This window comes from Macaca fascicularis, chromosome 1, assembly GCF_037993035.2.
Source record: "Macaca fascicularis isolate 582-1 chromosome 1, T2T-MFA8v1.1".
In the NCBI taxonomy this organism is placed as follows: domain Eukaryota; kingdom Metazoa; phylum Chordata; class Mammalia; order Primates; family Cercopithecidae; genus Macaca; species Macaca fascicularis.
This window is the reverse complement of record NC_088375.1, coordinates 104,189,150-104,215,423: the sequence shown is the minus strand read 5'-3', so window position 1 is coordinate 104,215,423 and position 26,274 is coordinate 104,189,150. Positions and strand designations below refer to the sequence as shown.

Genomic DNA, 26,274 nt, shown 5'->3' with positions numbered 1-26,274 from the left:
GGAGGCCTGGCAGCAGCAGCTGAGAGCGCACAGACGGCTGCCCCGCCGGAGCAAGGCGGGCGCCGCCGCGATGCTGCGAGGCGGACGGCGCGGGCAGCTCGGCTGGCACAGCTGGGCTGCGGGGCCGGGCAGCCTGCTGGCTTGGCTGATGTTGGCATCTGCGGGCGCCTCACCCTGCCCCGATGCCTGCTGCCCCCACGGCTCCTCGGGACTGCGATGCACACGGGATGGGGCCCTGGATAGCCTCCACCACCTGCCCGGCGCAGAGAACCTGACTGAGCTGTGAGTGTCCGGCGTGCGAGGGGGCGCGGGGACAGGCAGGAATTGCCATGCCCCGAGGGCGCGGACTCTCCGCTTGTTTGCTTGGTCAGGCAGGGCGAGTACAGCGGAAGGCTGGCACGACGCAGCCTTTGGCGGTGCACGGGCGTTCCTCCGCAGCCGCCGATGCCCTAGCAAGCTTTACGGTCACTGCCTGGATGTCCCCTAGTGTTCAGGGCAGCTGGGCCGCCGGCTTCAGGGAGATCGAGGGGAGAATCTCTGGGCACCAGGTCTGAGAGAGCCTAGCCGTCTAGAAGCCGCTTTCTGGAGCTCAGTCAGAGGCTCCTGCTCTGTCCAACAGAGAAAGGTGGTTACCAGCAGAGAAGTCCCCAGTTTGACACCCTTACTACCTTTTCCCTTTTCTAGGGAAAGGGGCAAGCCAGCCCCCACCCACTTCCTTGTTATGAGGAGGCAACCCCAGCTTTTCTCCTGGAATTGGGGATTGAGCTGGCTGGCATTGGTGGGAGGTGGTAAGGAGCTGGGTGGTTGAGCTCTCCTCTTTCCATTTTTACCATTCCTTTCCCCAGAACCCCTTGATTTGGATCTGGGAAATAGGACCCTCTCCTGGATTTTCTCTCCCCATCCCATCTCCCTCTCCAATCCGGGGCGGGGAGTCAGGGCCCTTGCTGAGAGACCCTCCTCCCTTTGGTACACAAAGCTGGGAGGAATCTTCAGCATTCTGCAGGACTCTGACATTCTGCAGGAATTGGTTACAAAATACTGAAGTACTTTTCAGCAGCTGGTGAAACCTATGGGAGTATGCAGTGATGACTGGCCTGGAGGTACTCAGGCATCACATGGTGATGGCTGGAAAATACTTGAATATTACATATGGCTATCATGGCCAGCAAGACATCTAGAAGAGGGGAGGAACTGCGAGAAAATCCTCCTCCTGGGGCCTGGGGTTTACAGGGTGGACAAGGAACCCTGGCCCCATGCAGTGATGGGCTGGAAGGTATCAAGGTGAGGATCATCAATGTCTGGAAGTTACTTGAGCAGCTTGCACTAATTGGCACTGAGTTACTCGGGTATCTTATGGTAATCAACAGGAAGGTACTCAATCTCTCTCTCTAATAGCTCCAGGGAGACCAGGAGTAGAGGAGATGGCCTTGTCTTGGTCTAGGCCTACATCTCTGCATGATGGGAGGGGGCATGAGAGACAGGCTGCCAGTCCTCCTAGTCCAGTTCTCTCATCACCCTGGGCCTTCAAACTGGGGTCCAGACTCCCCAGTGCTTGCCATCAGGGCTCCCATTTCCCAACTCCTTCCAAGTCCCAAGTGGGTCCAGCAGGGTAGGGATGGAGTGGTAGGGGAAGTGGACAGGCCAGGACTGGGAACTAGGAGGCATGCAGGGTGGCAAGCTGAGATGTCCCCCTGGGTGGGGTTGCAGCCTGACACCCCCTCCTCACTGCCTGCACAGCCCCTCCCTCCTCCCTCACCCGCAGAGCTAACGAGGAGATAATGGACTCGAATAGACAGATTGATTATGAATCCAAACGAATGAGGCAGCTTTGAGCACGCTGGCCTGACAGCTCACACACACCCTGCCAGCCCACTGCATTCTCACTCCCTCCCTGGGTCCCTACAGTTTGAAACCTTCTGGGCAGGGGCTGGGGGATGGGTAGAACAGGGACCTGGCCTCCCTTATAGTCAGTGGAGGTTACTTTCTAGGTCTCCACTAAGTCCACAGGGAAACTTAGGATCTGATCCTGGCTGTCCTGGTGGGGCCAAGGCTGGAAAGGGAGGAAAGGAGGAAGGGAGGGGTCACTTAGGCTGGTCCTGGTTCCTATAAGGTAGGGAAAGTTAGAGGGTAGAGGGGGAGAGTTCTGAGAACCGGCAGTGAGTCAGGGGCCCCTGGCATGTGTTTTGTGGCGTGGGGGGGCACACAAACATGTCACTGCAGGGCAGCTGAGTTCTCAGGAACTCCCTGGTACGTCAGATCCAGCAGTCAGGCAGGGCCCAGGGCATCAGCCATCCCCTAGACCTGAATGCCTACTCATTCTTCTTTCGTTCTTGTCTGTCTTGCTTTCTGTAGCTATCTGTCCTTATCTATCTGTTTCGCTGTCTCCCTTCCCTTATCTGTCTTCCTTCTTACTTGTCACTATCTCTCTGACAGTCTCTTCCTGTCGGTTTCTCTTTCAGTGTCTCTGTTTCACTCTCTCTTTGTTTTTCTGCCCTTCTGCCCCCACCCTCCTCATTGAACCTTTCCATCTCTCTCTCTCTCTCTCTCTCTCTCTCTCTCTCGCTGTCTCTCTCTCGCTGTATAAGTCAGCCAGTCTGTGCCTCTTCTCCCCTCCCCAACACTCTGACTGCATCCTCTCATTGCTCCTCTCCTCTTTCCTGGGTCCCTCCTTGGGGTCCCTGACTGATAGCCTCTAAGCCTCTTGCTTGATCTGCTGAAAAGGTGGTAGGGGAGGTTTCGGTGGAGTAGGGGTTGCTGCTTGGGTGTGGAGAGGGGCCCGAGGCTATGGGGGTGCAGAGATGTTTGTGTGTGTATATGTGTGTGTGTGTTTGTGTAGTACAGGTGAGCCCGGGCAGTGGCCCTTGGGCGGGCACGTTTGGGAACAAAGATTTGCATGAGCACAGGCTTTGTCTGTGCTGCGTGGGGTAGTGGCAGGGATGAGCCTTGACCCTTTGTGGTAGCAAGTGTTTCAGTATAACCTCCCATTGGTGAGCGTGTGCCAGGCATGCCTGATATAAAAGCAGAACAACAATGTGAGAATGGACTTATGTGTGTGCACGTGAGAGATGGATGTGAGCTTTGTTTCTGTGTGTCCATGTGTGAGCCTCTTCCTGAAGGCACATGTGCATGTGCATGGCGTCATCTGTGCAGATGCTTATGCCTCTGCGTGTGTGCATGTGCATACTGGGTGTGTGCATGTGTGCAAGAGGTATGTGAGAGTGTGCATATGTGTGAGTGTCTGGGGATCTATACATGTGTGCGCTTGTGTGTTCATGCACACACATGCATGTGCATATGTATGCATTCGTATGTGCATGCCATGTAAGTGTGTATGCAGGTCTGAACAGGTGCATATGCGTGTGCCTGTGATGTGCATGTGGCATGTGCCTGTGTCTTGTGAGGGAGCAGGAGGGTCGACATGGGAACTCAAGTGTGGGCCTGAGCCCTGTGACTCCCATCCCCTCTCCCCACAGCTACATCGAGAACCAGCAGCATCTGCAGCATCTGGAGCTCCGTGACCTGAGGGGCCTGGGGGAGCTGAGAAACCTGTGAGGAAAATGGGGACTGTGGGTGTGGAGCTCAGCGTGGGCCTGGGGGAGACCAGAAGGTCAGGGAGGGCTCAAGGGTCTGAGGCCCTGGGAGGACCTGAGAGGCTGAGGACTGAGGGACTGGGAGAGGTCAGGAAGCTCAGGGCTTTGAGGGGTCTAGGGTAGCTGAAGAAACAATGAGGGGCCCGAGGAGGGGTAGGAGTTCAGCACAGGGGACTGGGAGGCTGGGATGGGCAGGGAGGGCCAGGGGCCCAGAGTAGCTGAGACCTGGGGACTGATCCTCCTGCACCCCTCCCCAGCACCATCGTGAAGAGTGGTCTCCGTTTCGTGGCGCCAGATGCCTTCCATTTCACTCCTCGGCTCAGTCGCCTGTGAGTGTGGCCAGTGCTGGGCAGTGGGGATTGGGGAGGACACCCAGACTTGCACTGCTAATGGGCTTGGCTCTCCCCGGGGAATGATTGCGAGGGGCCCAAGCCTGGTCAGGGAAGTCACCTCACCCACTCTCCTGGGGCTTCCTCCCATCTCCCTCAGGGATGGCATGCTCTTGCCCCCGCCAGCTAGAGGTCCTCCTTGCCATCTCACTTCCATGGTCCATGCTGCAAGGATACTTCTCATAGGTGCCCGCCCCATCTTTCTTCCCAGGGCTCAGATACACACCAGTGCAAAGGGAGCAAGCGTCAGGAGCAGGACTCCTGTGTTCTGGCTGGGACTCCATTTCCCAGGGACGCATTGACTTGGCTCCTAGGACATCCTGGGAGCTGGGGTGTTAGGTCTGCCACTTGTCACCCTCCTCATTCTCGGGAGTCATAGCTATCCCTCCTGTAGAGCAGCGGACCCCAACTTTTTTGGCACCAGAGACTGGTTTCATGGAAGACAATTTTACCACAGATGGTGCGGGAGGGGAGGATGATTTCAGGATGAAACTGTTCCACCTCAGATTATGAGGCATTAGTTAGTTCTCAAAAGGAGCGCACAACCTAGATCCCTCGCATGCGCAGTAGTTCACAGAATCTAATGCTGCTGTTGATGTGACAGGAGGCGGAGCTCAGGCGGTAATGCTCACTCACTGCTGCTCACCTCACGCTATGCGGCCGGGTTCCTAACAGACCACATATTTACCCTGTTTATAGCCCCTCTTCCTTGCTGTCCCCCTCTTTTTCTTTAATTTATTTTTTAAGAGTCAGGGTCTCCCTCTGTTGCTCAGGCTGGAGAACAGTGGCACTATTTTCCCATCTGTGGCCTGAGAATTGAGGACCCCTGCTGTAGGACACAGAGGGTCATGGGATGGGCAGGAGGGACCATCAGAGTCCCTGGCAGCCCCTCCCTGGCCTTCCGAGGGTGGGAGTTCAGCTCCCCTGTCCCCCAACATGAGCAGGCGGAGAGATGGGAAGGATGGTGGGGCCGACATTCATGGAGTTATGCGGGGTCCTCTACACTCTGCTGTGTCCAGCAATTTAACAAGGCAAAATAAAGTGATGTCGTATCACCATCTATGCACCGGGGCTTCCGTTAAAAACGTGTTCAATGACACTTCACGGTACTTATGTCAATGAATCTTCACAATCAACCTGGTGAGAGAGAGAGTGTTCTTGTCCCCATTTCATAGATGAGAATTCTGAGAATCAGAGAGGTTGAGTTTCTGGACTGAGGTCACACAGCTGTAAGTGGCAGGATAGAACTTACACCCGCTCTATCTGGCTCTAGAGTGGGTTGTGTCTTTGGTCCCTATGTGGTGGTACCTCTCCAACCCAGCCACCACAAATTCTAGGTTGACTAGGAAAAGAGAGGGGTCAGGATAGGCCCCTCAGAGGCAGAGGGTCCCAGCAGCAGCAGCCTGACAAAGGGCACAGGGCACTGGGGCTCCTACATCATTTTCCGGTGTGGCCAGGCCCCCGCTGGGCTCACTTTTTCCACCCCTACAACGAGGGGGCTGGGGGTGTGGGTCCTTTCCTGCCTGACCTTTTAGTCACTGAGGAGGGCCTGAAAGGAGGAGGTGGAGGGGAACTGAGGAAGTGCGTTGAGTTCCTTGTGGTCAGGTAGGGTCAAGGGAGTGTGGCAACCTCAATCCTCCCCCTCTTCCTCTGGCCCCGTCCTGGGCTCTGTGGGGAGGGGAGCACAGATGGAGCCCTTCCCCCAGCTGTGGCCTCAGCACTTTGCCAGCTGGGGCCAAAGCAGTGGGGGAGGGAGGAGCGGCTGTTCCCTCAGATCCCCCTCCCTGGGGTCTGGAGAGGTGGCTAAGTAGGGTTAACCCTTGTTGTCCCAGGGAAAGGAGTGGGACTCAAAAAGCCCTCCACCACGCCCCCCCATCCATCCACACACACTGCCTTCCAAGGCTTGTTCTGGCTGCCTAGACTGGGGAGGGGGAGCCAGATGTCAACTTCTTTCTCGGCTCCTCCCCTCCCTCACTCTGGGTCAGAGTGAGGTCGGGTCACTCAAGGGGTCTGTCTTGCTGTGTCTCCATGCCCGTAGGAATCTCTCCTTCAATGCTCTGGAGTCTCTCTCCTGGAAAACTGTGCAGGGCCTCTCCTTACAGGAACTGTGAGTGGGGGCACTTCCAGGGACAAGAGCACCAAGTGTGTGTGTGCCTGCGTGCACTTGGGTCTGTGGGATGGCATTGGGTCACTGTGTCTGTGTGGCACTGCTGGGGGGGTCTCTTTGGGGACTATGTGCATGCCAGTGAAACCCCCATCAAAGCAGGGGCTGCAGGACCACCCGTTAAGGGGGCTACTGCCCTGGGGAGCTGGCCTGGATGACTGTGTGTGTGCTGGGCCTGGCTGAGCAGATCCCAGGCCCACTGTGTGTCCACGGCACATCTGGCAACATTCCCAGGGCACCTTGCACAGGGGTGAGTGGGGCGCAGGGGTTCATGTGTACCTGGTGGGCACTTAAGGCCTCTGGGTCACTCTGGGAGGCTGTGCCTTTCCCTCCTTGTCACCATGCTGAGAGCCCTTGCCTGGTTTCTCATCTGGGGGAGCCTGGGGTGAGGGAGCCCCATGCATCCCTTAGCCATCAGCTGTCTTGTCTTCCACTTTCTGCATTCAGTTTCTTTCATTTTTACATTATTTTTTCTTTTTGTGGAGTTGGGGTTTTGCCATGTTGCCCAGGCTGATCTTGAACTCCTGGGCTCAAGCAATCTTTCGCCTCAGACTCCCAAAGTGCCAGGATAACAGGTGTGACTCACTGCGCCTGGCCTATTTCTTTTCTCTCTCTTTCTTTCTTTCTTTCTTTCTTTTTCTTTCTTTCCTTTTCTTTCTTTCTTTCTTTCTTTCTTTCTTTCTTTCTTTCTTTCTTTCTTTCTTTCTTTCTTTCTTTCTTTCTTTCTTTCTTTCTTTCTTTCTTTCTTTCTCTCTCTCTCTCTCCCCCTCCCTCCCTCCCTCTCTCTCCCCCTCCCTCCCTCTCTCTCTCTCTCCCCCGCCTCCCTCCCTCTCTTTCTTTCTTTCCTTTCTTTTTTTGAGGCAGAGTCTTGCTTTGTCATCCAGGCTGAAGTGCAGTGGTGCAATCTCAGCTCACTGCAAGCTCCGCCTCCTGGGTTCACACCATTCTCCTGCCTCAGCCTCCCGAGTAGCTGGGACTACAGGTGCCCGCCACCACGTGGTCCTGGCTAATTTTCTGTATTTTTAGTAGAGACGGGATTTCACCGTGTTAGCCAGGATGGTGTTGATCTCCTGACCTCATGATCCACCTGCCTTGGCCTCCCAACGGCCTATTTCTTTGAATAACATCCTGTTACTGGAGTCAGACGGAAAGACCTCTGTGTCCTCCCTTTCACCTGTAGACCGTCCTCCTCGCTGCCTAACTGCTCTCTCTTATCCCTGTGATCCCTCAGGCCCCTTCCTTGACTCACTTGGTGTCCCCCATGCCCACCAGGGTCCTGTCGGGGAACCCTCTGCACTGTTCCTGTGCCCTGCGCTGGCTACAGCGCTGGGAGGAGGAGGGACTGGGCGGAGTGCATGAACAGAAGCTGCAGTGTCACGGGCAAGGGCCCCTGGCCCATATGCCCAATGCCAGCTGTGGTAGGTGCTGGGTGAGGGAGATGGTGTAACGGGGCTGGGAAAGAGGCTCACCTGCCTGAGGGAGAGGGCACTGAGCAAGCACTGAAAAGGCCTGGGGAATGGGCATTGGCAAAGGCTGGGGGATACTGCCTGGGGTGACATTGCCTGGGCTCCGGGTCACTGAGGAGGGTGGGGGAAGGAGCAGCCCTGCAGTAGAATTCTGGGGCCACTCCCAGCTCTAACACCCTTTGGCCCTTGGGCATCCTGGGTGGCCAGGTGTGCCCATGCTGAAGGTCCAGGTGCCCAACGCCTCCGTGGATGTGGGGGACGATGTGCTGCTGTGGTGCCAGGTGGAGGGGCAGGGCCTGGAACAGGCCGGCTGGATCCTCACGGAGCTGGAGCAGTCAGCCACAGTGATGGTGAGAAGCCCTTCGCCCGCAGCCCCCAAGAGGTCCAGGCAGAGCACAGGGGACAAAGACGGGGAAAGAGAGACACACTGTGGAGGAAAGAGACAATAAATAAGGAGCACACTGAGGCTGAGGGATGGACAGAGATGCTTTAGACCCACAGGGCTCAGGCCTATGCTGTGGGGCAGCCCAGGGCATGCACACCCTCGGGGGGGGGGCCCTGACCCAGCAGGGACCCCAGGCTACACTTGAAGCCCCAGGACCCCTTTCTGGGAACATGGTGTTGGCTGCAAGGGAGAGGGTCACAGAAATCTTACATGTTGGAGCTGAGAGGAACCCAACAGACCATCTCTCCCATACATCCCTTTTCTTTCTTTCCTTCTTTCTTTCTTTCTCTCTCTCTCTTTCTCTTTCTTTCTTTCTTTCTTTCTTTCTTTCTTTCTTTCTTTCTTTCTTTCTTTCTTTCTTTCTTTCTTTCTTTCTTTCTTTCCTTTCTTTCTCTCTCTCTCTCTCCCTCCCTCCCTCCCTCCCTCCCTCTCTCTCCCTCTCCCTCTCCCTCTCTCTTTTTTTTTGAGATGGAGTCTTGCTCTGTTGCCCAAGCTGGAGCACAGCGCAGTGGCGCGATCTTGACTCACTGCATCCTCCGCCTCTCGGGTTCAAGTGATTCTGCAATTCTCCTGCCTCAGCCTCCGGAGTAGCTGGGAGTACAGGCACACACTACCACGCCCAGCTAATTTTTGTATTTTTAGTAGAGATGGGGTTTCACTACGTTGGCCACACTGGTCTCAAACTCCTGACCTCGTGATCCACCTGCCTCTGCCTCCTAAAGTGCTAGGATTACAGGCGTGAGCCACTGTGCTTGGCCGATCACTTTTCTATATAATGAAACTGGGACCCAGGGAGGAGGCACAATATCAGTTGTACTGCATCTGGGATGAGTTCTTGGGGGCCTCATGGTCTTTTTTTCTGGAGATTCTGGAAGGAGCATCCTTTTGGGCATGTGATGAATGCATTAGTAAGGGAGGCATAGGTCTGGCTCCAGCTCTCTCACTAATTAATTCTGGGAGTGACTTTCAGAAAAATCCCTTAATCTGCCTGCACTTTGGTTTTCTTATCTGTAAGCTGAGGAGGTGGACATGATGGCCTTCTGATGTCCTGCCTGCCCCTGGGCGTTCTCTGGCCTCTATCTCTGTTATCCAGACATGTCTTTGGACACCTTCCCAGGCCTTACCCTTTGTCCTTAGGCTGGCAATGGGCAGATGAGAGTAGCCACAGGGAACTCAGTTGGCCTTGCTGACGAGGTCGACAGCAGCTGACAATGGGCTGTGCCCACCCAAAAAGCTGGCTCCACCTGGGCAGGAGGAGTGGATATGAAGGGACCAGGAATGTGTGCCTAGGGGGCTGGGAGCGTGGTGTTTAGTTGGGGAGCCTTCACTTTGGTGGGAGAGTCAACCCCAGAATTGCTGGAGGCCCCTGGAACCATGCTGAGGGAGGAGACATTGGGCGCTGAGCAGGAGACTTCAGACTTGGTGGAGGGACCACTAGCCACTGAGCGGATCCTCTCCCTCCAGACAGCAAAGCTGCCTAGAGTGAGTAAAAGAAAGGGGACCAGGCAGAGGCCATGCCCCTGCATGGAGAGACCTTAGATCAACTCTCTCTTTGGGGCGATTCCAGGATTTGCTTTCTCTTTGGGAGTCTTACATGTTTGCTACCATCTGTGTTTTCTAGAAACTATCTATACAAAAGTCACTCCCTACTGGGCACAGTGGCCCATACCTGTAATCCCAGCACTTTGGGAGGCCAAGGAGGGAGAATCACTTGAGACCAGGAGTTTGAGACCAGCCTGGGCAACAAAGCGAGACCCTATCTCTTAAAAAATAATTGCACCCTAACTGAGTTAAATGGAGGGGAAGAGAGGCTGCTCTCCCTCAGTTAGGAGGATAAGGGTGGCAGAGCATCTCAAGAGGAAGAGTTATTGGCCTCACAGTAAGTGGAGGGGATGGGACAGCCAAGGGAAGCAGAGGGTAAGGCAGGGCTTCCCCTCAAGGTGGCTGGAACCCAAAGCTTGCACAAAAGGCTGGAAACTCTACTGGAGCCTTTGAACTCACGTATTCCATTGGAAGCCTGGGGAAACCATACCTCCTCTGGCATGTGGTCAGAGGATTCCACGTTTATGAAGTTTTCAGATAAATGAGATTTATCCACCACTTCATTATTTTCATCATTTTGTGAAAATCACTTTCTAAAATGTCAGAAGATAATTTGTCCACCTCTTCAGCTTACAAAACAAACAAAAAAACCCCATGGTTCAGCAAGATGAAGAATTGTCGTAAGATCATGTAACTTACACATGACAAATCCACAGTTTCCTAGGAAGAGAAACTCGATCTGATTCAATCCTGACGATGATTCAGAATCAAGTCACTTTGCCTGTCTAACCTCACCCATGGTCCTCATCTGCTGCAGGAGGCGACGCTGCTGCTGTTGTTTCTAACTGCTGCCATGCTATTCGCACCATCTCTTTGTTTCTGATCTTCCTTGGGCAGAGACTCAGTTTGTTAGAACTGTGTGTAAAACAGGAATGAATAGGTGGTGAGGTCTTAGTGGGGTCTCCAATGAGCTGTGTCCAGATTTGGTACTTGGGATGCGTGACATCCATTTAGCTGCTCAGATGGCTGGTCTTAGTTTCAGTTTGGGATATTTTGTGCCTATTTTGAGGTTATTGGTTATATTTCAGATTTTTCACATAATTAAATACGTGATCCAGGCGGGGCGCAGTGGCTCACGCCTGTAATCCCAGCACTTTGGGAGGCCGGGGTGGGAGGATCACTTGGGGCCCTGTTCAAGACCAGCCTGGGCAGAACAGTAAGATCCCGTCGCTACAAAAATAAAACATAAAATTTTTAAAAATGTGATCCAGGAGATAGTCAATGAACAAACCTAAAGGAGGAAGGACATTCTCTGCTACATTCTCTCCCACCCCTCTCTCCCTCCTCTTCCCTCCCAGCCCTCCTCTCCTATCCATCTGGAGTCAGAGGGGCTTTCCAAAGACATCAGCCCCAGCCCCGAGCTGGCTAAAGCTCCTTCTGATTTCCGCCTCTCTTTCCTGATCTAGAAATCTGGGGCTCTGCCGTCCCTGGGGCTGACCCTGGCCAATGTCACCAGTGACCTCAACAGGAAGAACGTGACGTGCTGGGCAGAGAATGATGTAGGCCGGGCAGAGCTCTCTGTTCAGGTCAACGTCTCCTGTGAGTCTCAGTGGCAGTCCCTGCACCCAGCCCCTACTCATCTCTTCTTCCCTCAAAAGAGGATGTAGGGTGGGGGCTGGAGGAAAGGGTGGGATGTGTGTCTCCACAACTGCTCCCTCCCAGCTGTTTCCAGATTCCCATGAAAACCTGATCCTTCGGGGGAAGTCCTGGGGGCTCGTCAAGGCCAGAGGGACGGAGATGGATTTCTTTCTGGCCCCCTGCCCAAGCCTTGCTACCTGAGGCCCTCAACACCAGATGCCCGGCTGTTCCCACTGCTCCGAAGTATTTTTTCATGCCCGTCCCTCATCGGGTCCTTCTTCCCGCATCCTAGTTTCTAAAGAGGAAATTCTCCTCCTGAGTTCCTCTTTAGGCTCGCTGCCTAATTTCTCTAGGTCAGCCAACAAATTACCTTAAATCTTCTACTTTACATCAGTTGTCTTTTTTTATTGTGAAATGTACATAGAAATGTGCAAACAATATATATACTTTATTTTTTATTTTTATTTTTTTATTTTTTATTTTTTTTTTGAGACGGAGTCTCGCTCTGTCACCCAGGCTGGAGTGGTGCAGTGGCGCAATCTCGGCTCACTGCAAGCTCCGCCTCCCGGGTTCACGCCATTCTCCGGCCTCAGCCTCCCGAGTAGCTGGGACTACAGGCGCCCGCCACTGCGCCCGGCTAATTTTTTTTCTATTTTTAGTAGAAACGGGGTTTCACCATGGTCTCGATCTCCTGACCTTGTGATCCGCCCGCCTTGGCCTTCCAAAGTGCTGGGATTACAGGCGTGAGCCACCGCGCCCGGCCCAATATATATACTTTAAACAATAACTACTCTTACCAGCACCACGGAAGACCCCCCGCCCCCGCCACCCAACACCTCTCCCTATTCGCAATCCCATCCCACTCTCCCATCTCATGTTGACTTTTGTCAGGACAACCATTTCCTTGCTTTTAAAAATAATTTTTCTCAAATATGCTTTCCTATTGGTATCGTTTAGTTTTGCCTGTTCTTGTACATTATATAAATGGAATCATACTGCGTGTATTATTTTGTATCTGGTTTCTTTCACTCAGCATTATATTTATAAGATTCATTCACGTTAATGGGAGTCGCTGTATGTAGCTCACGCAATTCATTGCTAAATAGTATTCCTGTGTATAAATGCTATATTATATATATATATATGTATTTATTTATGCATACATACACTTTTTTTCTATCATTGAGGGGCTTTTGCTGTTACCAGATTGGGTCTATTTCAAACCCATACCTTTTTCAAAAAGTGCGTGTCTGTGTGTATGTGTGTGTCTGTGTGTATGTGTGTGTCTGTGTGTGTGTGTGTTTGAAGAGATGGGGTCTCAGCCTGTTGCCCAGGCTGGAATGCTTTGGGATCATAACTCACTGCAGCCTTGAACTCCTGGCCTGAAGCGATCCTCCCACCTCAGCACCCTGAGTAGCTGGGATTACAGGAGCAAGTCACTGTGCCTGGCTTTTCCCCCAAATTTAACTGTGTATATTTTTAGCTTGTTTGATTGTTAGGCCCCCTGACCCATCTTCTTCAGCTTGGTTACACTGACTTTTTCTAGATTCCTTACACCAAAGACTCCATGTTTAAGTGTCATAAGCTGGTACCCCACTTCTGTGGGGCTATGACTTATTTATGGCCCACCACTTACACTCTTTAAGCCTCTGCATTTTATATGCCTGCTGCCTGATTTATTTAACATGTATTGTCAACTTTCTTCAAAACGTCTCTCCTTGGTGAATTTCCTAGGGCCTGCTGACCTGTTTCTCCCAGGCCTGCCCTTTGATTTCGGGTTCTACTTGCTTTGCCCCTGGACTTGTCGGGTGTGCGCTGGGCTTCCTCCAGCTGCGCCCTGACCTCCTGCTGTTGCTCTTTCTGGCCCACAGTCCCGGCCAGCGTGCAGCTGCACACGGCGGTGGAAATGCACCACTGGTGCATCCCCTTCTCTGTGGATGGGCAGCCGGCACCGTCTCTGCGCTGGCTCTTCAATGGCTCCGTGCTCAATGAGACCAGCTTCATCTTCACCGAGTTCCTGGAGCCGGCGGCCAACGAGACTGTGCGGCACGGGTGTCTGCGCCTCAACCAGCCCACCCACGTCAACAACGGCAACTACACGCTGCTGGCTGCCAACCCCTTCGGCCAGGCCTCCGCCTCCATCATGGCTGCCTTCATGGACAACCCTTTCGAGTTCAACCCCGAGGACCCCATCCCTGGTGCGAGGGCTGTCCTGAACCCTGCTCCCACTTCTGGGCTCCGCCTGGGTTACAGCCAACTTCCTGCCATAGCCGTTACCCCAGAAATTGGAGTGCCTGGTTCCGGACAGAAAAGAGTCTGGAGTCCTGGTGTCCAGCTGTTCTGGCCTCCTTACCCTCTCCCCAAGCCAGGACTCCTGAACTCCTGAGCTATTCCGTCCTTGTAGGCTGGCTGAGGAGACAGCCATGCACCAGGGCATCATGGCCCAGCTGGAAAAGGGTCACATGCATTTTCTCCCTTGAGGCCCAGCAGCCCACCTCCATCCCCCCTCACCCCATGAAGGAATGAGTCCCAGAATAGGTAGGGGACTCACTGTTTTCCTTCTCCCTCTGACTGCTTTCTCTCCTCCCTCCTGCTGCAGTCTCCTTCTCGCCAGTGGGTGAGTAGCCCAAGGTGGAGGGCAGGTTCTGCCTGGTCTCTGGAGCCAAGGCTAGGGCAAAGGGTACAGCTGACCTGATCCCTGAGAGGCCAGCTGGGGCCAGGGTTGGGGGGTTACTGGAGGCGACAGTGTGCACCAAGGCTCACCCTTCCTGCCTTGTGTCCCCACAGATACTAACAGCACATCTGGAGACCCGGTGGAGAAGAAGGATGAGACACCTTTTGGGGTGAGATAGGAAGTAGAAGCTTGTGCAGACCCTGGGGCCGGGAGGCTGGGTAGAGGCTCATCTGCACGTCATTTCTGGTCAGAGCAGGGAGGTCACTACCATCTGGTCTGAGCTCTGACTGCCACCCTCACAGCCACTGCAGGGGTCCCCAGGGGAGGACGAGGCAGGTCTGGAGGCCTGGTTCTGGGCTCCCATGCAGGATGAAAAAATGGCTTGCTATGGGCGGCTCTGAGAGTGCAGAAGAAGCCCCTGGATCTAACCACCCCTGCCTCCCACCAGGTCTCGGTGGCTGTGGGCCTGGCCGTCTTTGCCTGCCTCTTCCTTTCTATGCTGCTCCTTGTGCTCAACAAATGCGGAAGGAGAAACAAGTTTGGGATCAACCGTGAGTCGAGGCTGCAGAGGGCTGTCTGTCTGTCTGTTCTTCTGGCTTTGTTTCCTACTGGCTCTTCTTGACTCTGTCTCTGTCTGGGGGGCTGTGCACATGGGAGTTCTAGGGTGTGTGAGTGTGTTAGGGGTATAAATGAAGGCCTGGCTGTGAGGCTTGTGTGAGTGTGTGTGTGAGTGTGTGTCGGGCTGGTGCTGAGGTAGTTTCAGAGGCGGCAGCTGCTAATTGGTGGCTGGATTGTAGTCAAGCACTAAGTGGGTCTGGGAGGTCTGGGCTCTGTGGGGCGGGGGAGTTCTTTGGTGCCCATGGGGCCACGGGTGGGACAGAAGCCAGCACAGGGAGAGGCGGTGGTGCCGTCTTCCCCGTGCCTGCTGTCTCGCTCCCTAACTCCTCAGTCTCTCCCCTGCAAGTTACAAGGTGGGGATGACCAGGCATCCTGCAGGCAAGGGTGGGCAGGGCCAAGATGTGGGCAAACCCCTCCATGTGGCTGTGTCTCCTCCCTAGGCCCGGCTGTCCTGGCTCCAGAGGACGGGTTGGCCATGTCCCTGCATTTCATGACATTGGGTGGCAGCTCCCTGTCCCCCACCGAGGGCAAAGGCTCTGGACTCCAAGGCCACATCATCGAGAACCCGCAATACTTCAGTGATGCCTGTGAGGGGCTATGCTGGGTCAAGGGCAGGGGCGAGTGTGTGTGTGTGTATGTGTGTGTGTGTGTGTGTGTGTGTCTGTGTGTGTAGAAGCCCCTAGGCCATCGCCCTTACCCACCGAGGCCTGAACGATCCCTTCCTTTCTATTCCCAGCCCTATTCCAGCCATAAGCCCATTCTCAGGCTGAGTCCAGCCCGGCTCTTAGCTGCAGCCCCTGCCCAGAGTCACAGCTAGCTCACACCTTGTCCTGTCTGGGCAGATGCAGCCCCATACTATGACCTGGGGCTTGGTGAAGGGGCACAGGTTGAATTTTAGCCCCCGTGCAGCCCCTTGTCTGGGCAGCCTTGTGCAGCACACAGCCCTGCCAAAACAGTCCTCCCCTACAACCCCAGCCCTCCCAAGATTGGAGTTCCCGTCTGACCCTGCAAGCCCCCTCAGGTGTTCACCACATCAAGCGCCGGGACATCGTGCTCAAGTGGGAGCTGGGGGAGGGCGCCTTTGGGAAGGTCTTCCTTGCTGAGTGCCACAACCTTCTGCCTGAGCAGGACAAGATGCTGGTGGCTGTCAAGGTGAGACCCTGCCCAGGGGGCACTGTTGGACTGGGTCCCACCCCCAGGAGCTCCATCACATCAGGACAGATTGGGGGAAGATGCAGAGGGCTGAGATGGCTGGAGGCTGGGGTGAGCGGGCTGCCCTGGATGAACAGCAGTGAGGACTGGGCCCCCACTCAGCCCTGTCCCTGCCCCTTCCATCCAGGCACTGAAGGAGGTGTCGGAGAGTGCTCGGCAGGACTTCCAGCGCGAGGCCGAGCTGCTCACCATGCTGCAGCACCAGCACATTGTGCGCTTCTTCGGCGTCTGCACCGAGGGCCGCCCCCTGCTTATGGTCTTTGAGTATATGCGGCATGGGGACCTCAACCGCTTCCTCCGGTACCAGCACCTGGCCTCAGCGCTGGCCCCTGCCTCTGGGCCCCATCATCCCTTCCCTATAGACATCCCTGCTTGTCTTTCAAACCAAGGGGAGACACCAAGAAAGATCAGGAGGCACATTCCCATCCCCAAGGAGCTCTGAGATGGTAGAGGGGACAGACGTGTGAATGTAGGGGCGACTTTTGCAAAGGACAAGTGTCAGTAGTCAGGGACGTTGCGATGGCAAAGGCCGTGAGCTAAAATATCGAGGTGGGTGGGCTTTGCAGAGGATGTATGTGCATTTGTGTGTGGCACACAAAGGCCAGGCCTCTAAGGGTGGCAATTCAGACAATGACAATAACAACAGTAATGAACATTTATCAGGCACCCTCTATGTTCCAGGTGCTATGTTATATACTTTATAATTTATTATTATTATATTTTAATGTATTTATTAGCGTTATTGTTTTAGAGATGGGGTCTTGCTCTGTTGCCTAGGCTGGAGTGCAGCAGTGGTGTAATAATAGCTCACTGCAGCCTCAAACTCCTGGGCTCAAGCAGTTGTCCCACCTTGGCCTCCCCGGTAGCTGGGACTACAGGTGCTCACCACTGCACCTGACTCTACAATTCGTTCTTATTATGATTTTATGTGCTAGGACATATATATCTTGTATAATAATATAAATATGTATTTGTTCTTTATGGCCTCCAAGCATATATTGCAATCTATACTTGGAGCAAGTTACAAAAAATTCATTTATTTGACTTCGGACAGAACAACTCTGATATGTTTATCTATTTGTGCTAATTTTAATAACTTCAAGAAACGTGCCTGTTTCACAGATAAGGCTTAGAGAGGTTCGGTGACTTGCCCAAGGGTACACAGGTAGTGAATGGCCCAGGGGTGATGTGACCCCAGGCAGAGCCCCTACTCTCAACCCCTGATGTGATGGTCACATGTTCCCTTGGTCTAGTCCCTTGGTCTACTCCCTTGGTCATCTTCTGATGAGATCGCCCCTGGGAGGATGGGGCAGTGTTTGCAAGGCAGGGAGAAGACCAGGGTTTGGAATCAGCTGCCACTTATGAGCTGAGCCTTCTTTGCCGAGTAGCTTTCCCCTCACTTTCCTCACCAGTAAGAGGGACAGTGGAGGGCTGTGGTTCTGGATGAGCAAGCGCTGTGTGGTTGTCCAGCTGATGGTCATGAGCTGGTCCCCAAACATCCCCTTGGGAGTGATGGGTCATTCATACAGTCAGGTGGCAGGACTCAGCTAGGAGAGAACCCTGAGTCTTGGGCTTATCGTGTGGACCAGGAGGGAGCCCATGCAGGGTGTGGAGCAGGAGGCGAGGCCAGACCCAAGGTTGAGTGTGGAGGAGGATCGGCAGAGAGGAGCCCGAGAAGGCCAGGGAGGAGCCTATCTCTTTGCTCCCAGACATGGCGTAGGCTCAGTGCTGGTCTTGAGGACACAGGCTAGGGAGATACCACCATCTGGGGCCCAGGCTGTGGGAGATGAGGCTCTAACTGCTGGATGGAACACTGGGGGAATCAATGGAGGGAATCATTAATGCTCAGAGATGAGTCTGGAAGACTTCCCCTAGGAGGGACCATCTGTTCCTTCTCCCCTCCAGGCCTTTGTACTTCCAGTTCCCTCTGCCTGGAGCACTGGGCCTCCCTCCCTCCACAGAAAGATGGAGACAGACACACAGACTCTACCCCTCCCTGCCTCAGCCCCCTTCGAATGGCTTCAGGAGCTGAGTTTCAGTTTAGGTGTCCCTTCCTCTAGGAAGCCTTCCCTGGCTTTTTCCATTCCCACCCGTGCCTGCCAGGTGCCCCTCACACTGCACTGCCATGACCTGCTTATCTGCATCATACTCTGCGCTGTAGCCCCGGTGCTTGGCACGTTGGAAATGTTTAACAAATGCCTCAACTAAACGAATGAGGAGAAGATTGGCTAGTAGGAAAGGGCATTCTTGGCAAAGTGATCGATTCAGGCAAAGGTTCAGGAGAAGGAACATTGGGGAATACAGATGAGTGACTAGGACTGACCCAAGTGTTCACTGTGGGGAGAAGGCAGGCATCCTGGACACCTTCAAAAGTAAGGAAGACCCTGTAGGAATGGCTGGTCACTGAGGGCAAAGGGGAGAGAGACAGGACAATCAAGGACTCCCTGGTTTCAGGGTCTGCCTGGGTGGGGAGGGTCCCTTCCCTGAGGCAGGGTCAGGGTCAGGCTCAGGGAAAGACACTGAGCTGCAATTGGCAAGGGCTGAGTCTGACGTGCCTATGGCAAGGGATGTAGGGGCCAGTGGGCATCTGGAATTCAAGGAGCTGCCAGAGAGGAAGGCATGGATGTGGGAACTGTGAGCTGTCTCTGGTGGAAGCCCTGGAGGTGGGCACGCCTGTTCTGCTCCTCCGTCCCGCCCCTCTGGACAGCTGCCTCTACTGTTCTCTCAATCCTCCACTACTAGGCCCCCAGTCTCCTCTCCCATCACACCTGGCTGCTGGGGATCGCCTTCCTCAGGCTCCTGGGGATTCTGTCCTCCCAGCCTATCCCCACTCCTTTTCTTGTTCACAGATCCCATGGGCCTGATGCCAAGCTGCTGGCTGGTGGGGAGGATGTGGCTCCAGGCCCCCTGGGTCTGGGGCAGCTGCTGGCCGTGGCTAGCCAGGTCGCTGCGGGGATGGTGTACCTGGCAGGTCTTCATTTTGTGCACCGGGACCTGGCCACACGAAACTGTCTGGTGGGCCAAGGACTGGTGGTCAAGATTGGTGATTTTGGCATGAGCAGGGATATCTACAGCACCGACTATTACCGTGTAAGGGTCCTTTGTCCCCAACGCCTTCCCCTGACTCCAAACTGTAGACTCCCTGGATCCCAAGACCACTGAGAGCCTGCCCTTGCTAGGAAGCCTGCAAGGGTCTGAGATTCACTGGCTCTAGTTTTCAACCTACCTCCTCAGCCCCCACTGGTGGGGATTCTGTCTCCTTTGCTGTCCTGGTCGGAAACAGCACCCTTCAGTTTTTGCCTGTTAGCACTGAGAGGCACATCTGTTTGTTTATTTATTTAATTTATTTTTTTTTGAGACGGAGTCTCACTCTGTCGCCAGGCTGGAGTGCAGTGGCACAATCTCGGCTCACTGCAACCTCCGACTCCCTGGTTCAAGCGATGCTCCTGCCTCAGCCTCCCGAGTAGCTGGGATTACAGGTGCCGCCATCACGCCCAACTAATTTTTGTATTTTTAGTAGAGACGGGGTTTCACCATGTTGGCCAGGATGATCTCAATCTCTTGACCTCGGTCTCCCAAAGTGCTGGGATTACAGGCGTGAGCCTCCGCGCCTGGCATATTTATTTTTAATGATGGGGCAGGGGTGAGCTGTGCCTTGACGGGCTGTCCCAGGCGCCCCTGGAGTTGACGCAGCGCCCGCCCACCACAGGTGGGAGGCCGCACCATGCTGCCCATCCGCTGGATGCCACCCGAGAGCATCCTCTACCGCAAGTTCACCACCGAGAGTGACGTGTGGAGCTTCGGCGTGGTGCTCTGGGAGATCTTCACCTACGGCAAACAGCCCTGGTACCAGCTCTCCAACACTGAGGTCAGCCCCGGCCCGTGGTCGCCCTTTGCTGGCTTCCCCCTCCCATGCCCCTTCAGGTCCCTTTTTCAGGGAACTCGGTTCCCCTTCCGCCCCTCTGCCACAGCCTGTTGGGGGTCCCTTTCCAGCGCCATGCCGACACTGTGTCCCATCCACCCCGGCTCTGTTCTTCTCTTCCTCCCCTATTCTTGCCTTCACCTACTGTCCCAAGCCCAGGCCCAGTTGGCCCCTAGGGGAACCTCAAAGTGCTTTGTACATGGAGCCCAGACCCCCATCTCTAGCTGCATTTTGTAGACCTAAGCAGGTATTATCAGAGCGGAAGGGACCAGCACGGGAAGAGGAGCCCAGCACAAGAAGGCCCAACGCTGCAGCAGGACGGCCGGAGGTTAGACTGTCAGAAGGACAGTCCTACCCCCTCCTCCTGCCCTCCTAGCTGGCCACAGCCAGAGCAGGCCCCAGGTGTTCTGTCTCCCAGAGCAGCTGCCCCCACCTCCTCCTTGGCTCGCAGCTGTCAGTTTCCATTTCTCCTCCTAATGCAGTCTGCTCCCTGGAGGCTGGTGGGGTGGGGGAGAGGGTTATAGATTTTAATTTTCTCAAGCACTGAGAGAAGAAATGGAATTAGGGCCGCCCATAACCCAAGTCCTCTAACAGGGAGGGGGGAAGAAGGGGAAAAGAGGCTCCAGGCCCCTTCTCCAATCACTCCCTGCCATCCTTTCTCCTTCTTTGGATTCCTTAACTGCTTTAGCAGTTCTTCCTAGAGTCTAACTTTGATCTTTCTTGCTGCAGTTTCTTTTTGGGAGAGCTAGTCCCACAGAGTGGTATCCACAGAAGAGAGAAGAAGTGGGGGTTGCCCTCTTCTTGAAAATGAAAGCCAGCTATTTTTCAAGGCCTTTAACTGCAATTCTGCTCTATTTTCTTTTCTTTCTCTGGAACTGAGAGTCAGGGCCTTTCTCCTCCTCCTTTCAGCCCCCAACACTAAACTGATGGATTTGATAAATACCTCAGCCCCTCCCCTTCCTCAACCCACCTGGCAAGTCTTCTTAGCATCTGATCCCAGTTTTCAGGAAGCAATCCTACCCCAGCCCAAGCTTCCCAGAGTCAAGCCTTAATCCTTCTCACTTCTCAGTGTCAGAGCAGAAATGAATCTTGGGGTTCACTGTGTCCATTCAGGTTATTAGTGGCTAAGAAGCCCAGATGAGTGGTATGAGCTGCCTTGGGAGCCTCAGTGAGGGCACTGGGACTGGCCTCACTCTCTTGCCCCCAGCCTAGTGTGCTTTCTCCTCTGTCTCTCCGGTGGCCCCAGGCAATTGACTGCATCACGCAGGGACGTGAGTTGGAGCGGCCACGTGCCTGCCCACCAGAGGTCTACGCCATCATGCGGGGCTGCTGGCAGCGGGAGCCCCAGCAACGCCACAGCATCAAGGACGTGCACGCCCGGCTGCAAGCCCTGGCCCAGGCACCTCCGGTCTACCTGGACGTTCTGGGCTAGGGGGCCGGCCCAGGGGCTGGAGTGGTTAGCCGGAATACTGGGGCCTGCCCTCAGCATCCCCCATAGCTCCCAGCAGTCCCAGGGTGATCTCAAAGCATCTAACTCACCCTCAGCATGCGGGAGGGGACAGGTGGGGGCTGGGAGTAGAGGATGTTCCTGCTTCTCTAGGCAAGGTTCCGTCATAGCAATTATATTTATTATCCCTTGGCTGTGTCTCTTGCCAATTCTTGGGATGACGTCGCTCCAGGAGGGAGGCATTGGGATTCAGGTAAGGGGACAGCTCTCTGGGATCCTCCCCCACTCAGGTTCCCCTCAGCTGCCTACCCCTACTCCATGGACCTGTCACTCTCACCTTTGACTATAGGTTGGATCCCAGTCCCGTGGTCACCTGGCTCACCTGCTGTTGAGGCAGCCTCTGGTCAAACTTCCCAGACCTTGAGAGCCTAACTGCCAATCTTTGTAGTTCATGTTCAGGAAGGCTGGTGCTACAGTGGAAGGGGTGGAAGTTAGATGTACTGGTAGACAGGATGGGAGCATTGATGGGGTATCTTTCTTGTGTTGGTGTGTCCAGGACAGAGCAGGCATGTAGCAGCAGATGAGAGAGAAACGTGTGTGTGTGTGTGTGTGTGACAGGAACAGGGAGGGAGCTGGACTAAGGATTGGTGGAGGCAGGACCCCTTATTCCTGTCCCTCTGTTACTCTTCTTAGCTCCAGGTGCTTTGATTAGCATCTGGAGGCCAGGAACTGTGTAAAGTGGCTATTTCCTAAGGACAAAGCCATCTCCCTGTCCCATTCTGTCCAAGGGAGTAGGTGAGGTCACCCCTCTCCTCTGTCTCTTGGAACACCACTGGCCTTAACTGAGTGGTCTGAGGCTCTGTCAGCAGCACTGAGACTGGGCCCCATCAGGTCAGGGCGTCTGGGCCCTGTCTCCACCTTCCCTAACCCAAAGGCTTGCATTCCACCCAGAGCCAGGGGGGAGCAGCTTGCCCACCACCCTCAGCCCTATCACTTCCAATCACCTGTCCAGTTCCTGCAATAACACAAGCTTCCCATGGCTCCTCAGGGCTAATCACATGGCTGTCTCATGTCCCTGGGTGCCAGTTCCACCCCACCCCCACCCCCATGATTCAATCTGTGTCTTATCACCCCTAGGCCTAGCCCGGTGGTGTGTCTGTCTCTTGTCCAGGCTGGTTAGTGCTAATGGAGGACTGACCCAGGGCTGCAGGCTGATCGGTGGGGGGATTAGGGTGTGTGTGTGGTTGGCCCCTAAGGGCCAAGTTCACGGGCCTTCCTCTCCTGCCGGGTATGGGTGGGGCTGGTGCCGCATCACCCCTATGAGGGAGGGCACTTAAAACAGGTGGAGCCATGGCCGGGCACGGTGGCTCAAGCCTGTAATCCCAGCACTTTGGGAGGCCGAGACGGGTGGATCACGAGGTCAGGAGATCGAGACCATCCTGGCTAACACGGTGAAACCCCGTCTCTACTAAAAAATACAAAAAAACTAGCCGGGCGAGGTGGCAGGCGCCTGTAGTCCCAGCTACTCGGGAGGCTGAGGCAGGAGAATGTTGTAAACCCGGGAGGCAGAGCTTGCAGTGAGCTGAGATCAGGCCACTGCACTCCAGCCTGGGCGACAGAGCGAGACTCCGTCTCAAAAAAAACAAACAAAAAAAACAGGTGGAGCCATTGGGAGGAAAGGGCTTGGGAACATGGTGAGGGATGCAGAGTTGGGGGATCAGATCCAACAGGTGAGCCCAGGGACGGATGCAAAGGGAGAGACAGTGCAGAGAGAGACAGGGACAGGACGTACAGACATGGCGACATAGAGAGAGACTGCAGAGGGAGATGTAAAGACTGAGACATGCAGATAGAGAGAAAGATGGAGACAGACACACAGACATAGCCGGACACACATGGAGAGAGAGGGTGAGACCAATGCTGCAAACAGACACAGGTAGGGCAGTGGCTCAATCGAAGGAAGTCCAGGAGGACATCATGGACTCCCCAGGGGGCTTTCCACCTCACCTGCCCCCTCACCTCTGCCCTTTGAGCCTCTCTGCAGGGGCTAGGAGAGGATGGGACACCTAGACTTGGAGGCTCTGTGGGTAGAGACAGGAGGGGACCTGAGGTTTGGCCCATATAGAACAGGATTGGGGCATCACTAAAGAGCTGGTTTGGAGGTCAGGTAGCACCAGGCAGCTGCCAGGGCATGTGAACCATTTTCAAGGTTATCAGGCCTCAGGCGTGAGGACATCAGAGGCTCTTAAACCGTAACCAGAGGTATCGTTGGAAAAGCTGGGCAGGTGAGGTGAGGGATTCTGGGAATAAGGTTTGGACAGGGAAGGGAGAAGGAACTGGATATCTTTCTTTTTTTTTTTTTTTTTTTTTGAGACGGAGTCTTGCTCTGCCGCCCAGGCTGGAGTGCAGTGGCCGGATCTCAGCTCACTGCAAGCTCCACCTCCCGGGTTCACGCCATTCTCCTGCCTCAGCCTCCCGAGTAGCTGGGACTACAGGCGCCCGCCACCTCGCCCAGCTAGTTTTTTGTATTTTTAAAGTAGAGACGGGGTTTCACCGTGTCAGCCAGGATGGTCTCGATCTCCTGACCTTGTGATCCGCCCGTCTCGGCCTCCCAAAGTGCTGGGATTACAGGCTTGAGCCACCACGCCCGGCCCTGGAACTGGATATCTTTCTTTGATCTGGGAGCAGGGGCTGGAGCCTGCCACTCCAATCCCTTCAGGTAGATCTGGACCTGGGGCTTTGTCTTGATTGGTGAGGAGGGGGCTTGTACCCATATTTCCCTCCCCCGAAAGCACCCCATTCTCTCCCCTTCACTGATGGACACAGAAGTGCACATTTGTGTCCTAGCTGGCCTACTCCCACACAGCCTAGACACACATGTGCAAACACAGACACATGCACACACATACACAGACACAGAGCCCCCCTCCCCAATCACTCATAGCTGTTGGATTCCACTGTCATTAACAGTGCCCCCCTCCACCCCGCTGTGGCCCTTGCCCCCTCCCTGTTAATTACCTCCTGGCTGTGCCAAGTCCATTAGCGGCCCCCACCCTGACATACCCCAGGGGCTGAGCACCAGCTGAGATGGATTGCTGCTGGGGGATCGATGGAATGGGGCCCCAAGGACCCCATTGGGGGCTGGGACCAGGACAACAACCTGAAGAGGTAAAGATTGGACATTTGGGTTCCCCCCAACCTGGCCCAGGTCCCTTCCTTTTCAGAGAGGGCTGTCTTGGTTGAAAGACAGAGGCTCGGCCGGGCACGGTGGCTCAAGCCTGTAATCCCAGCACTTTGGGAGGCCGAGACGGGCGGATCACGAGGTCAGGAGATCGAGACCATCCTGGCTAATATGGTGAAACCCCGTCTCTACTAAAAATACAAAAAACTAGCCGGGCGAGGTGGTGGGCGCCTGTAGTCCCAGCTACTGGGGAGGCTGAGGCAGGAGAATGGCGTAAACCCGGGAGGCGGAGCTTGCAGTGAGCTGAGATCCGGCCACTGCACTCCAGCCTGGGCGACAAAGCGAGACTCCGTCTCAAAAAAAAAAAAAAAAAAAAAGACAGAGGCTCAGAAAGGGTCGTGGGCACCTCAGGAACACCCAGCATTGAAGAAAGGAGCTGGAACTCTCCTGTCTAAGCAAGCCTCTGCCTGCTCCTCCGCATTTACTCTAGAAGGAAACACTCAGTGGTGCAGAGACCAGACGGGCTCCCCAGGAGCCTCCAGCACTGGGATGGGGTCTCTAAAGAACCCAGGGGTGCAAGCCACCCTCAACCCCTTCAGCCTTCCTCAGGAGCCTCTGCCTCCTTCCTGCCCTGCTCCCACAGGGGCTGGTTTCCTGACAGGAGAGCAGAGCATCTGTCCAGGCTTCCAGGAAAAGGACAGGCAGAGTGCTAGGACAGCCCTGGTGAAGAATGACCCAGCCTGTGCCCCCTTGGATCCCCAGGCCAAAGATAGAGCCTAGATAGAATTCCAGACGACAGAGGCCCTGGCCTTTCTAAGTACCAGCTGGAGAGAGCCTGTCTTGCCAAATTCCTGAAGCAGCATTGGACAAGCTGCCCAGCAGGGGTAGGGAAGGGGGATTCTTCTGGTAGGAGCCAGGACCCAGGAATCCAGACCTTCAGCCCGCTGCTCACTGAACTGCCAGGCGACTCAGGCACCCCTGGGATGCTGGGGAGTGAGGTGGTCCCGTTGCTCTAAACAGCAGTGCCCTCCCAGACTGTCTCTCTCTGTCTTCCACTCCCACCCCATTGCTGACGGGCTCCCGTGCTAAGATGGAAAGTTTGAGCAGCAGTGGCTCTAGAGTGGTGGGCAGGAGGGAGATCTGGAGGCAGGAAAGAGAGACAAGACAGGCCAGAGCTGCAGGAGGAGCCCACACGGGGGCAAGGAGGGGCGGAGAGGAGAGGCAACCCAGACCCATGCAGTGACTCAGCCCTGCATGTGCAGGGAACAGAGAAGAAGGTAGAGAGCCTGAGATACAGGACAGAACCCAAGAGCCACAGAAGCAGAACCTCAGAGGCCATGCGCTTTCCATGAGCCCTGCTTCTAGTCCAGTCCTGGGGAGGAGAGGCTTTTGAGCCCACCTCCCACTGAACTGGGCCCCCTTCCTCTTCTTAAAGGGCTATGTTTCCTGGTGGTTAAGCCTCTAGACTCTGGAATCTGGTTGTGCCATTTACTAGCTGTGTGACATTGGGCAAGTTACTCAACCTTTCTGTACTTTGGTCTCCTCCTCTGCAAAATGAGGATAATAATAGCAATAACCTCGCAGGACTGTTATGAGGTTTAAACAAGTCTCATGTGGAAAGCTTTCCCTGTAGGGCCTGGCCTTAGTAGCTGCTATGTAAAAACACTCTTTCCCCTCCTTCCTTCCCTCCCTATTCTTCCTCCTCCTCTCTATCCTGCCAGCCCAGGCCCTAGCCCTGGTATGTGGGCAGTGAGGCAGGTTGTATGTTTTGAAGGGATAGTGCTTGCAGAAGAGAAGCTCTTACTCCCTGATCCCAACCACTCCCTCTAGCTGCAGGGGACTTGCCAGTCCCCTGCTGCAGAGAGTGTGAGGTGAGGAAGGGGTTTCTCCCTCCCTCCGACACCCTGTGGGCTCCGGGTCCCTGCACTGATCCAGAAGGCCCTGATGCAGGAAAAGCCTCCAGCCTCCCCCGCCCCGTGTCCCTCA

The 26,274-nt window shown here is 54.9% G+C and overlaps 1 protein-coding gene across 7 annotated transcripts; it reads left to right on the top strand.

Moving 5' to 3' along the window:
• NTRK1 (neurotrophic receptor tyrosine kinase 1) lies at positions 1-21,299 on the top strand. 7 transcript variants are annotated; one of them, XR_012435114.1, is made up of 17 exons: positions 1-282; positions 3,474-3,548; positions 3,848-3,919; positions 6,018-6,086; positions 7,416-7,561; positions 7,817-7,959; positions 11,063-11,195; positions 13,106-13,432; positions 13,834-13,851; positions 14,022-14,077; positions 14,357-14,459; positions 14,967-15,113; positions 15,502-15,678; positions 15,866-16,038; positions 18,588-18,828; positions 19,448-19,606; positions 20,907-21,299. XR_012435114.1 is itself a non-coding variant. In XM_005541397.4 (17 exons), exons 1-17 carry the CDS (start codon positions 71-73, stop codon positions 21,090-21,092), a joined length of 2,391 nt encoding a protein of 796 aa, XP_005541454.4. In that variant the 5' UTR covers positions 1-70; the 3' UTR covers positions 21,093-21,299. The 7 variants fall into 7 exon arrangements, 3 of the variants coding, with proteins under 3 accessions (XP_005541454.4, XP_005541456.4, XP_073896591.1); XM_005541397.4 differs by having other exon boundaries at positions 15,548-15,678; XR_012435117.1 differs by lacking the exon at positions 13,834-13,851.
• Positions 21,300-26,274: the final 4,975 nt, after the last annotated feature.

What these genes read in the sequence shown, in the direction of transcription:
- NTRK1 (XM_005541397.4), top strand. Translation starts at nt 71, where the DNA reads ATGCTGCGAGGCGGACGGCGCGGGCAGCTCGGCTGGCACAGCTGGGCT. An exon ending in ACTCCTCGGCTCAGTCGCCT is followed by an intron (nt 3,920 to 6,017) that starts GTGAGTGTGGCC and finishes CCATGCCCGTAG; the next exon opens with GAATCTCTCCTTCAATGCTC. An exon ending in GACCTCAACCGCTTCCTCCG is followed by an intron (nt 16,039 to 18,587) that starts GTACCAGCACCT and finishes TCTTGTTCACAG; the next exon opens with ATCCCATGGGCCTGATGCCA.